Here is a 14203-nt window from a genome sequence, read left to right on the forward strand (position 1 = left end):
TACAAAGAGAACTAAACAAATTAGATAAAAGAAATACATTGGAAAGTTGTTAAAATTGTATGATCTATTTGAACCATGAAATACAGTTGTTCCAACCCTCTAGCCTGAGATTTTTGTAGGCTAACCTTTTAACCAACGCCGCAAACAAAACCTGTGATAATGGACATCCTTACCTTGTGCTGTTTTTAATTTAATTTGGGTCTGACAATTTTAAGTTTGTTTTGACTCTTGCCGAGGGAGTAGTATATAATAAAAATATAAAAGAATTTTACCTTTGTCCAAACTTAATTTATTCTAAAGAGACCCTAAGAATAAATTAAACTGACCATATTCAAGTCTTACTGCTGTGCTACAACAGGATTCAATGTAAGAGGAAATTTGTATCCAATAGATGCATCTTGCTTGTAGTTAACCTCAAAGAGAGAAAGACAATATAAACATAGGCAGTATACAAAGAAACATTTATAGGGATCAACTTGGTAGAGGGCCCTGATGAGAGTTGCACTACTGTAGTCGGCTTATGTGCGGGTGATCTACAAACAGCTGGGCTTCTAGGCTTACATGCTAAGGGGTTCAAGGGGATAGCAATATGGCAATGGAGTTGGGAAAGGTTAGTGTAGGTTGCATGCATATGAATAGTACAGTATATATATATATATATATATATATATATACACACACACTCACCGGCCACTTTATTAGGTACACCTGTTCAATTGCTTGGTAACACAAATAGCTAATCAGCCAATTACATTGCAGCAACTCAATGCATTTAGGCATCTAGAAGAGGTGAAGACGACTTGTTGAAGTTCAAACAGAGCATCAGAATGGGGAAGAAAGTGGATTTAAGTGACTTTTAACGTGGCATGGTTGTAGAAGCCAGACAGGCTGGTCTGAGTATTTCAAAAACTGCTGATCTACTGGGATTTTCACACAGAAACCATCTCTAGGGTTTGCAGAGAATGGTTTGAAAAAGAGAAAATATTGAGTGAGCGGCAGTAGTGTTGACGACAATGCCTTGTTGATGTCAGAGGAGAATGGGCAGACTGGTTTGAGATGATAGAAAGGCAACAGTAACTCAAATAACCACTCGTTACAACCAAGGTAGGCAGAATACCATCTCTGAATGCACAACACGTCGAACCTTGAAGCAGATGGGGTACAGCAGCAGAAGACCACACCGGGTGCCCCCCCCCCCCCTGTCAGCTAAGAACAGTAAACTGAGGCTACAATTCGCACAGGGTCACCAAAATTGGACAATAGAAGATTGGAAAAATGTTGCTTGGTCTGATGAGTCTTGATTTCAGCTGCGACATTTAGATGGTAGGGTCAGAATTTAGCTTAAACAAGCATGGATCCATCCTGCCTTGTATCAATGACTCAGGCTGCTGGTGGTGGTAATAGTGTAGGGGATATTTTCTTGGCACACTTTGGGCCCCTTAGTACCAATTGAGCATTGTTTAAATGCCAAGGCCTACCTAAGTATTGTTCCTGACCATGTCCATCCCTTTATGACTACAGTGTACCCATCTTCTGATGGCTACTTCCAGCAGGATAATGCGCCATGTCACAAAGCTCAAATCATCTCAAACTGGTTTCTTGAACATGAAAATGAGTTTACTGTACTCCAATGGCCTCCACAGTCACCAGATATCAATGCAATAGAGCACCTTTGGGATGTGGTGAAACAGGAGATTTGCATCATGGAAGTGCAACCGACAAATCTGCAGCAACTGAAAGTGGTCGGTGAGGGTATATATAAGTGAAATGGAGCCCTTTGCAGTCAAATAGATTAAAACATGAAAAAGCATATTTATGCAATAATCATATTAAATAAAGTTTTTAACTTTGTATTTACTGTATTTCACATTCCAATGTTATATATATATATATATATATATATATATATATATATATATATATCCATCCATATTTATTTTTTGGTATCTTTAATAAAATACAAAGGAAAATATGTACGCAAAATATTACTGTCCCCGCACACACAATTTTCAGAACTAAATGGCTTCTTTAGGCAAAAGTCAATATTTAGTGTGACCTCCCTTGACACTAAGCACATCTTGCAGTCTTTTGGGGAGACTTTCCTAAAGTTTTCTGAAGCAATCTTCTGGTATATTATACCAGGCTTCTTTCAGCACTTGAAACAAGTTCAAAAGTCCATATATAAAGTGTGTCATACAAAGCCTACACGTTTCAGCATAGTGCCGTAGTCATGGCTTACAGTTCTGCTATCACAGCCTCAATTTAAAAATGTGTGTAAGCCAGTCAGTCTATGACTATCGGTGTTTTATCAGCTGTTTTCTCTCCAAATATGATTTCACTGCATTAGCAGTGTGCTTGGGATCGTTATCATGATGAAAAATAAAACCATTCCCAATCAGGTGTTTTCCAGAAGGAATGGCATGATGAATTAAAACATGTCTGTACTTTTCAGCATTCATGATCCCATAAAGTCAGACAATATCACCAACACCACTGGCAGAAATGCAGCCCCAAACCAGGACAGACCCTCCACCATGTTTCGATGAAGGCCACAACACTCATTCTTCCATCTCTCTCCAACTCTTCTTCTCACATATTGTGGACGATTGGACCCAAATATTTCAAACTTGGCTCCATAATACTATTTTCCACTGATCTTCATTCCAATCGCAATAATTTTTAGCATATATTAGCCTTTTAAAGTGAATGTAAATAACATTATTACCTAAAGTCAAACGAAAGAAGTTAAAAAACAAATGAGACTTTCATTCATGAAATCTTTAGTATATACTTATCTTCAGAGATATTTCACTTGAAACGCTATACGAATAAGGGCCGATCCTCCGGTCGCCATATTCAGCAATTGATTGACAGATGACTCATCTGCAATCAACTAATCGATGTTTGCCCCAGGGCGTTCAGCCCCTTTTCACAAATGTCACTGCCCAGGGGGAAACAACGATTAGTTGATTGCAGATGAGTCATCTGTCAATCAATAGCCGAATATGGCGACCGGAGGTTCAGCTCTTATTTGTATAACGTTTCTAGTAAAATATCTCTCATTCATTTTTTAACTTCTATTGTTTGACTTTAGGTAATAACGTTAAATTTACATTTACTTCAACCCTGTTCCCCTTTCGAAAAAGTGGCTTCTTGGCTGCTACCCTTCCACAAAGACCATTCCTGATCAAGCTTCTTTGGAATGTAGAAGGGTCAACTTGACATCCCGATGAAGCTGTCAGTCTGAGCAAGGTCCTTACTGGACTTCCGTTCTCTCAAAGAAGATACTCTGAAAAACTTCTTATCAGATTTTGAAAGTTTTCTTGGCCGTCTAGTTCTTTTTTTGTCCTTGACCTCTCCCGGTTCTTTAAATTTCTTTATGATGTGATTGTGAAGTTGGTCTTATTAGCAAGCTTCCAATGAATTAAACTCATACCAGATGTGTATGTAATGCACAAGCATGTCTTGCAAAATAACTGGTGTAATAGGCCTTTTCACATCAGTCAGTTTGACATGAAATAATAGGACAAATACAGGAGTTAGCAACTAAATTAATAAGGGTCCCATTCCATTTAGGTTTCTGTTTCTTCATTTTAAGCTCTTGGATGACAAAGAGGGCTGCAGCACACCCACTCTGGCATTTAAAGGCTTCTTTCATGATTCAGATAGGATATATAAATGTAAACAACTTTCCAATTTACTTTTATCATCAAATCTGCTTTGTTCTTTTGGTATTCTTTGTTGAATGATGAAGCTAGGTTTTTCACAGATAGACAGTGCTAGTTCATATGTGCCCTATAGATAACATTGTGCTCACTTGCTGGAATTATTTATGAGTCAACACTAATTAGCTAAAATGCAAGTCTTTTAAAAGAACTGAAATAAGGGGGCAGTCTGCAGAGGCTTAGATACAAGGTAATCACAGAGGTAAAAAGTATATTAATATAACAGTGTTGGTTATGCAAAACTGGGGAACAAGTAATAAAGGGATTATCTATCTTTTTAAACATTAAAAATTTTCAAGTAGATTGTCCCTTTAAATGACTGCTGAGAGTATCATACAGTATCTAATAATATATATATATATATATATATATATACAGTTTATATGTGAAAAAGTCCAAATTTATTTAAGCATATGTAAACGTTTTCCTATAATTTGTTCCCATTCCCAATTATCCATTTTACCTGCTGGAATTTATTAAATTGTTTACAAATAGCTCCTTATCCTTTGTATTGGCATTTCAGATAGCAGATTTAGCCTGCAGTATCCCTACCTAATACTGGAGTTTCTATACCTAGGTATATGCTATTGAGTAACTATGTAAACACAGCCAGCAGAAGAAATTACACTCGCAGTGGGAGGTGCTCTAAATTGTTAATTTTCAATAGTTCTTTCTAAGTATTGTACAGAGACAGAAATAAGAAAGGTAAGTATTTGAGTGATAAGATCTAATAATCTGCAAGCTTAGTCTATTTTGATGGACTGTGTGGTTTCAAAGAGCAAAGCCAGCTATTTCTTTTGCAAAAAAAAAAAGCATGAATGAGCAATGTCTCATACATTTTATATGCTACAGCAGGTAACAAGTCATGGGGAACACATTCAGGGAAAAACAATTTTACAGTGAATTGTCCCTTTTAATAAAAATTGGACCACAAACCCTTTTAATTTATGTGAAGTTGCAGTTTCTCTTCTAGCCACTGAACCCCAATATCGCTGCTGCATTTTATTATGAAGCGGGGTCTCTCAGCCGCTCCGTCGCAGTCCACGCATAATTTTAGAGTTGCAGTTCCGCTCTCTACCACTGTGTCGCTGTCTGCATACTAATTTGAAGGTGCAGTCTCTCTCCTGCCCGCTTCCTTTGACCTGTCGCTATTGTGTGTTTACTATAATGGTGCAGTACGTCGCTCCCTTTAGATAAAATTTCTCGAGCGACCGCTTTTCCTCCCGATGGCGCTGTCACTCCAAGCACTGCTCTGGTCCCCTGGCCCAAATCTCTGTTCCTCAGAAACATGGCGGCGCCCCGGATAGTCATGCCGGTGCTCGGGCGCATCATGTGCCGGGTGTCCTTGCGGCATGTTCGGGCGTATACCGTGGGCAGTCACAGAACCAAGTCTGTGGGAAGTGAGGAGGACGATCAAAGATTGGAGACAGCGCCCGCGGAAATTATGAAGAGAGGTCAGAGGGTCAAGCCAGGGTCACTGTCACCTACAATTCTATTGTCAGGTCCTACAGGTGTAATTACTCCCATAAATCAGGTGCTAAAGGGGTCAGAATGTCAGTGCTGTCAGGTGCTAGAGCGTAATTACTGCCATAAATCAGCTGCTATAGGGGTCAGAATGTCAGTGCTGTCAGGTGCTAGAGTGTAATTACTGCCGTAAGTCAGGTGCTATAGGGGTCAGAATGTCAGTGCTGTCAGGTGCTAGAGCGTAATTACTGCCATAAATCAGCTGCTATAGGGGTCAGAATGTCAGTGCTGTCAGGTGCTAGAGTGTAATTACTGCCGTAAGTCAGGTGCTATAGGGGTCAGAATGTCAGTGCTGTCAGGTGCTAGAGTGTAATTACTGCCGTAAGTCAGGTACTATAGGGGTCAGAATGTCAGTGCTAGAGTGTAATTACTGCCGTAAGTCAGGTGCTATAGGGGTCAGAATGTCAGTGCTGTCAGGTGCTAGAGTGTAATTACTGCCGTAAGTCAGGTACTATAGGGGTCAGAATGTCAGTGCTGTCAGGTGCTAGAGTGTAATTACTGCCGTAAGTCAGGTGCTATAGGGGTCAGAATGTCAGTGCTGTCAGGTGCTAGAGTGTAATTACTGCCGTAAGTCAGGTACTATAGGGGTCAGAATGTCAGTGCTGTCAGGTGCTAGAGTGTAATTACTGCCGTAAGTCAGGTGCTATAGGGGTCAGAATGTCAGTGCTGTCAGGTGCTAGAGTGTAATTACTCTTTGAAGTCGGGATGTCAGTGTTTTTAGGTCCTTGCGTGTAATTACTCCTATGTGTCAGGTACTATAGGGGTCAGGATGTTAGGTCCTATAGTGTAATTGCTTCTGTCATGTCATGTTATAGCTCATGTACTGTCCAGTTCTGGCGGTATCACTTGTGTTGTTAGAGCCCAGAGGTGTCTATTCCTCCTGTAGTTGCACTTGCAATTTACAATAAAATCCCATCGGGATTCGGTTCTTCCTGTCACGTGGCGTGGGAGAGATTTTTATGTTGCTAATTGTCGGTCCCCGCACATACGGAACGGATCTCACTGGCACAATGACAGGTAGCGGTGTCTGCCTCCTGCTTCTTATACAGATCTTGTGGTTCCTAATATTGCGGGAGTGGGTGTCACTCTGTAGATTTGAGCAGATTTATATGATCTGATACAGTTCACGTGCTTCATTGTTAAACTAATTTGTAAAAAAACAAAAAACATTTTAATAATCAGTCTTCACCTGTATGGAACTAATTAATTTATCTTGATAACATTTTCGTTTTTTGCATTAACCCCTGTCAGTGCACATGATTGATGTAAGCTGATAAGTGTGTGTGTTTACATGAAGTTCTCACATGAAGTTTTTTTGAATGATATTTTAAACCCCACAATAGATGCCATTATTTATTTGTTAATAATCTGTAGTCAGTGCTTCCTGCTCTCACAACTAAGAACAGTAATTGCTTCATTCCTTGTGTTAGAGGTGTCACTGACCTCCTGTTGCCTGCCCCTGGAGGTGTCGCTAACCTCCTGTTGCCTGCCCCTGGAGGTGTCGCTAACCTCCTGTTGCCTGCCCCTGGAGGTGTCGCTAACCTCCTGTTGCCTGCCCCTGGAGGTGTCGCTAACCTCCTGTTGCCTGCCCCTGGAGGTGTCGCTGACCTCCTGTTGCCTGCCCCTGGAGGTGTCGCTGACCTCCTGTTGCCTGCCCCTGGAGGTGTCGCTGACCTCCTGTTGCCTGCCCCTGGAGGTGTCGCTGACCTCCTGTTGCCTGCCCCTGGAGGTGTCGCTGACCTCCTGTTGCCTGCCCCTGGAGGTGTCGCTGACCTCCTGTTGCCTGCCCCTGGAGGTGTCGCTGACCTCCTGTTGCCTGCCCCTGGAGGTGTCGCTGACCTCCTGTTGCCTGCCCCTGGAGGTGTCGCTGACCTCCTGTGCGGAATGTGATGATGTAATTACAATCATGTACACGTTAGGTAGCAAATTTCGATGGAGGAGCAATTTATTCCTTAACCTTTTAAAGCCGTTATGACGGAATAGAACGTCATAGCTAACGGCTGTCCTGAAGCCTTCTGTGCTGTCAGGACTTGATCGCGGTCTTGGGGGCGTTCTTAGGGTTGTAGGGACGCCCCCCAGACGCGATTGCATTGTTTCAATTTGTCTACATCAGAACAGTTGTTCCGATGTAGGCACTTTAGCCCTGACACGAAAGGGTTAAATTGTTTCTTGTTTTTGTTGATTTTATATATATATATATATATATATATATATATATATATATATATATATATATATATATATTTTTTTTTATTTTTTTTTAATGAGGTAGAGAAATCAGGTTGGACACTCAGCATGTACAGGGATGACGTTAGCAAGGAGGAAACAAAATCACCAGCTCATGTTTTTACAACTTCTTTAAAACCTGCAGTGTAGGAAGGGTCACACGTTAGCATGTATTTCATATCATGTTATATTTCTGATCCCTATATACATACCAATCAATAAATATAGTGTGTTTTATGAAATCGTAACAGAACAAAATAATTTCTTCTTCTTTTCTGGTCAATACCAGTCACTCCTGTGAATACGGACAGTAAGTAAGATCTGTACATTCAGTTTACCATACTGTAAAGCACAACATCAGTACAAATGCTTCTGTGTGATCAGGGTGGGTTTGATGTAAAAAAAAAAAAAAAACTATTTAAATTACTTGTCAGTAAATATAAAAGGACAGAAGCGCCACATGGCCCAATATTGTTGGATGCAATCAGATTAATACGTGTGACAATTGCACTCACATGTCGTAAGACACCCCTGATGGTGTAGAGGGAGCGGTCTGGGATCAAAAACAGTCACCCAGGAGACTGACCTCCAGTAGGTAATCAGTAATCTGTAGAGGATAATACAGACACAAGGGGTGCCTATATGACCTAGTACTGTTGGTACAAGCAAGGTATGGTATAATAAAAAATGCACTCACATTTAGTGGAGCACCTCCCTTGGTGGGAAGCAAGGTGGGATCAATTTACTCACCCAGTAGACTAAATCTCCAGTACTCAGGAACTCCAAGCTATCCAGTAGCAAGATAATGGTGTAGAGAAGAAGAATATAGTTGGGCAGCAAGTGGTAAATGTAAAACTTACTTTATTAAAATAATTAGCAAAGCGTTTCTCAGCCAACCACTGGCTGTTTCATCAGGCTTAATAAAATAAATAAAACACTTGCTATATATGCCTTACAAACACACCTAAATAATCAAAGCAATGGATTACACCTGAAATGGGTGTTACTTGGTAGGAGCGTCAAATGAGTCATAACCAATCATATGAAACCACATTCTATGACATCACAACGTGAACAAAAAACAGGTGCAATGTCAAAAACAGAACAATAATATATGCAGTATATTTGTTATTAGGAGAGATCATCATCCCAAGTTGTCAACTCGTTTGGGACAAACTAATGTTTAAGGATTGCAATATAACATTGAAGTGTTAGCTAAATCATAATTAAAAAAAGGACCCAAGGAAAATGTTATTTAGATGAATGTTAGATATATTTAAGAACCATTGCCCTAAATATAAACTAACACCCTAAAGCCATTCGGACAGCCCTTTGTATGTCAAAAAGTGCAGTAATGCAAAGTGATATCTGCTCAGTTGAGCGGATCACAATGACAATTATTTAGGGCAGAAATTTGTCAGTTGTGGATATCTAACAAACGGGCTTCATGTATAAACGCTACTATACCGCACAAGGATGTTTTTTTCAAAGGGCCGTCTGGTAGATGATCATTAGAGCCACTAATAATACTTACTGGGTATGTGTGATCGAGCATTATATTGTTATTGTTGCTGTTCATGTCGGCATATTAGGGTAGATATTCTGCGCCTGTATGTGAGAGTGTGAGTCATATGACGCAATGGATGCGTGGCAAACGGTGATAAGATGGAGCTCACCAAACTTGTTGTAAGCCTGCATTGAATAAACTCCATTACTGACCTCAGGACTCAGCTTCCTTTTTCCTAATTTCCTGCACTAGCTTTTGTTTAGCAGGTATGCAATTGGCCTAAGCAGTCAAGGCGTCAGAGAAATAGGCGGAGCTTAACTGGACCGGTACAGATATCTTTATTTATGGTCCCAATAAAGATTATTCTGCAGAGTTGAGGGTGACTAAATATCTAATAAATATGGTTAAATAGATGCCCTATTTGTAAAATATAGTACCACAAAAAATGTATTAATTGTCTATTGCTAGTACCGTCATATATATATATATATATATATAGTACTACTATTAAATACTACTGGTATTAACAAAGCCAGTGGCTAATGTGCAAAACAAAGTGAATGCTCAATCAGAGAATGTGTATATGTATCTGAGCAGTACTGAATAATACATAAAATGGTAGTAGTAGTTTATTCCAATCAACTTCTTATTAACTACAGGACCAGGATAGGGGTTGTCTACACTAGGTATTGTGAATGGTGTTACTATGGAAATAAGAATATGAGGGGATGTGTGATGTTGGCTAAACTGGTATGTGAGCCTATTAGGCAACTGGTAGTTAAAGTGTTATGTGGACGGAGAAATCTGTTATGTGGACGGAGTATAACAACAGTGTTATGGTGTGAAGTGTTGGTGCTGTTATTAGTGGTATTAGTAGTTAAAAGGCAACTATTAATAATCAACTAGTCATTAATTAGCATAGTGTTATTAATGATACATATGAGACTTATACTAGTAAAGTGTAAAGTGTGGTGAGAAAGGGATACATGATGGCGAGTGATAAAATAGTTGCAGGGAAGGAATATACATAAGTGTGTGACAGGGTACATATTCAACCACACTTTACTAGTATACGTTTCATATGTATCAATAACACTATGCTAATATACTGCATATATTATTGTTGTTTCATCTGTTTTTGACATTGTATCTGTGTTCACATTGTGATGTCATAGAATGTGGTTTCATATGATTGGTTATGAGTAATTTGATGCTCGTACCAAGTAACACCCATTTCAGGTGTAATCCATTGCTTTGATTATTTAGGTGTGTTTGTAAGGCATATATAGCAAGTGTTTTATTTATTTTATTAAGCCCGATGAAACAGCCAGTGGTTGGCTGAGAAACGCGTTGCTAATTATTTTAATATTTTAATAAAGTAAGTTTTTTTTACACTTCCCACTTGCTGCCGAACTATAGTCTTTCTCTACACCATTATCTTGCTACTGGATAGCTTGGAGTTCCTGAGTACGGGAGATTTAGTCTACTGGGTGACTGAATTGATCCCTCCTTGCTTCCATTGCACCAAGGGAGGTGCTCCACTAAATGTGAGTGCATTTTTTATTAAACCATACCTTGCTTGTACCAACAGTACTAGGTAGGGATGCACCAACATGAAAATTCTGGACCGAAACCGATATCGAAAATTCAGGATGATCCTGGCCAAAAACCGAAACGAAACCGAAATTGTTTTTTTCTTTTTTAACTACAGTGTGTGTGTGTGTGTGTAGCTGAGAGAGCTTGTAGGCGGGAAAGCTCCAACAAATGGACATGGTCACTTGTACAGTAGGGCGTGATCTGCAGTGAAACTGGAGCTCTATAAGGGAGAGATTGGTTATAGCCAGACAACAATACTAGGTGGACATGTGTTTTGTTTTTGGGTGTAGTTATCCGTGTGATGAGCGTGGCTGCACCTGATCGTCTCTCATCGTATCTCCGCCTAGTTCCTGGTTCGGGTCTCACACTGACCCATCAGATTATATGTCCGGAGCCCCAAATGGAGTCTGCCTGTCACCTATCACCAGGACCGCTGGACTTAGCTACAACCTTACGTGCAGGGTGGTTATAGAAAGTTACTGTGCTTTTTTGTATACACTGTCTGGTGGGTGCTAATTTGTACCAACTGTGTGCGAGCTTGGGGCTTATGCTTATAAAGTGTGCAGCAAATTTGCCTCAGGCAAATAGAATGTCTACGCACAAGAGGCTGATGTATGAGCACTGTATATAAGGCTTAAAGATATTCACTGTGTGTGCTTAGGGCTGTTTCTGATAATATCAAGTGTTTATAAACATGTTACTTATCCTCCTTTGATATTTGTATTCACTATTCAGAACTTTGGTTTCCTTCTCTGCTGGTTTCAAATATCATCATGTAATGGTACTTATGTGTGTGCTCTGTGTACCATGCCAGTGCTGTGCTGCTCACCTTATGCTAAGGATAGACATGTAACTCAAAGAACAGGGGAGGGCTGTACATTTTTAGCCATTTTGGTCCTCTTTGGGCCGAAATTGGAATTGCACATTTTCGGCGGCCCAAATTTTGGTGCATCGCTAGTATTTTTTGTTTTGTTTTGTTACCAATTATCAAAATAAAGTATAGTCCTAGAAAATTATTATTATATGCAAAACAGTAAGTCAAGTAATGAACTCAAACAGCAGCTCTAGGCTGGCATCAAATTTAAAATATGCTACACAATAATTTTGCCGAAAATAAAAGGCAAAAAAAACGAAAACCGAAATAACAAAAAATGCTATTTTCAGCCGAAACTTTCTGCGGCTGAAATTTCCTAGTACTAGCTCATATAGGCACCCCTTGTGTCTGTATTATCCTCTACAGATTACTGATTACCTACTGGAGGTCAGTCTCCTGGGTGACTGTTTTTTTTATCCCAGACCGCTCCCTCTACACCATCAGGGGTGTTTTACGACATGTGAGTGCAATTGTCACACATATTAATCCGATTACATCCAACAATATTGGGCCATGTGGCGCTTCTGTCCTTTTATATTTACTGCAGATTGTTCCTGGATCGTGGCCTTGATCCACCACAGATAGCTGCCTCGACCGAATCAACTTATCACCTATACTGACATCATCATTTCCAATAAGACTTTATCACATCTAGTCATTAAAGGGACACTGAACCCAATTTTTTTCTTTCATGATTCAGATAGAGCATGCAAATTTAAGCAACTTTCTAATTTACTCCTATTATCAATTTTTCTTTGTTTTCTTGCTTTATTTGAAATAGAAGGCATCTAAGCTATTTTTTTGGTTCAGGACCATGGTAAGCATTTGTTTATTGGTGGGTGAATTTATCCACCAATCAGCAAGAACAACACAGTATGTTCACCAAAAATAGGCCGGCATCTAAACTTACATTCTTGCATTTTAAATAAAGATACCAAGAGTATGAAGAAAATTTGATAATAGGCGTAAATTAGAAAGTTGCTTAAAATTGCATGCTCTATCTGAATCATGAAAGAAAAAATTTGGGTTTAGTGTCCCTTTAAGGACTTTTTGTTGTGTTTATACTATTTTATATTACTTATACTGTTTTATGATATATTGTATACCCTAACAAACACCAGCTAGGTTATATGGTGTACTATCCTTATTGTGTTTACAGAAACACCACCATCATAGAACTTTCATATTTTAGTGTTAAACTTAACTTATTGAACTATTGCTCACAATTATAAACTATTGTTCTAGCTATAACAAGGGCGCCTCCTACCAACTTTTTTGTACTTGTCAGTAAGACTGATTTAAATAATGGTTTTAATTTTTAGAATAACTTTTCAGATTATTTTCCGGTTATTTTAGACAATTACTGATTTGGTTATATATCAGATATGAATAGATCATTTAAATGAATAAATTTAATTATTGGGAGGTGAACTATCTCCAGTTTGTTAGGTTAATCATTCATATTTGATCAACTTTTCAGCTGTATACTTTATTGGAAGGAGAAAAATAAGGATTACATTAACAACTTTTAAATAGTTTTATTTAACCAATGAAAAATGATTACCTTAACAATTGAAATAGTTTTATTTACCTAAAGCAATAACATTATATTTCATGTTTAATGCTTGCCCCTCCCTCCTCACACTTAGTTCCTTGTGCAGATCTATTCCACTCCAAGCAATCTTCTATTCAGTGACTTTCTTGAAACTAAGTATGGAAGAATTTTTATTTACATAGATTTTCAATGGCATTAAAGGGACAGTAAAGTCAAAATTAAACTTCCATGATTCAGAAAGAACTTGTACTTTTTGTAACAATTTTGAAATGTACCTCTTATCTAATTTGCTTTGTTCTCTTGGTGTCCATTGTAGAAAAGCATACCTAGGTATGCTCAGAAGCAATGCACTACTGTGAGCTGGCTGATTGTCACTGTTTCACCCAATGTGTTCAGCAAGGCCACAGTAGTGAATTGCTCTCCTTTAACAAAGGATACCAAAAGAATAAAGGTCTATTTATTAACACTCTACCTTTTGCTGTGAAGAAGAGGTTTTTAAAACTACAAAACCAATATGTGATAATATCTTCAAAATAGAAAAATTACCCAAAATAATCTGACAGAAACCTCTGGAAGAGCATGACATTAAAGGGACACTAAACCCAATTTTTTTCTTTCATGATTCAGATAGAGCATGCAATTTTAAACAACTTTCTAATTTAGTCCTACTAGCAAGTTTTTTTGTTCTCTTGCTATCTTTATTTATAAAGCAGGAATTTGAAGCTTAGGAGCCAGCCCATTTTAGGTTCAGCACTCTAGCTAGCGCTTTCTTATTGCTGGCTACATTTAGCAAACCCATAAGCAAGCATAACCCAGGTTCTCAACCAAAAATGGTTTGGCTCTTAAACTTTACATTCCTGCTTTTTAAATAAAGATAGCAATATAATTAAAAAAATGATTATAGGAGTAAATTAGAAAGTTGCTTAAAATTGCATGCTCTATCTGAATCATGAAAGAAAAAAATGGATTAATAGAATTTACCAAAAAAAAAATAAACATTACAGCCATGAATATACAACATATTGCTATATAATGAAAAATGAATCTATATTTCAGGATGTATAACCTTTAGATTATAATGTATCTTAAATAGAAACAGTTTAGATGGATTTTTGATCAAAAAGCATTTTACCTTTAAAAATAAATTAATCCTATTTAAATAAAAATATCAGATTTTTTTTTATTTTTTTATAATT

The 14203-nt window shown here is 38.4% G+C and overlaps 1 protein-coding gene across 1 annotated transcript in view; it reads left to right on the forward strand.

Moving 5' to 3' along the window:
- The first annotated feature begins 5002 nt into the window (after positions 1 to 5002).
- The window catches only part of DHX30 (DExH-box helicase 30), a 140569-nt gene continuing 131368 nt past the window's right edge, over positions 5003 to 14203 (forward strand). Inside the window, exon 1 of the mRNA XM_053713686.1 lies at positions 5003 to 5179. Coding sequence (XP_053569661.1) covers positions 5014 to 5179 — 166 coding nt within the window. The 5' untranslated portion in view covers positions 5003 to 5013. The remainder of the gene's footprint in view (positions 5180 to 14203) is intronic.

Source organism: Bombina bombina, chromosome 5, assembly GCF_027579735.1.
Source record: "Bombina bombina isolate aBomBom1 chromosome 5, aBomBom1.pri, whole genome shotgun sequence".
Classification (NCBI taxonomy): Eukaryota; Metazoa; Chordata; class Amphibia; order Anura; family Bombinatoridae; genus Bombina; species Bombina bombina.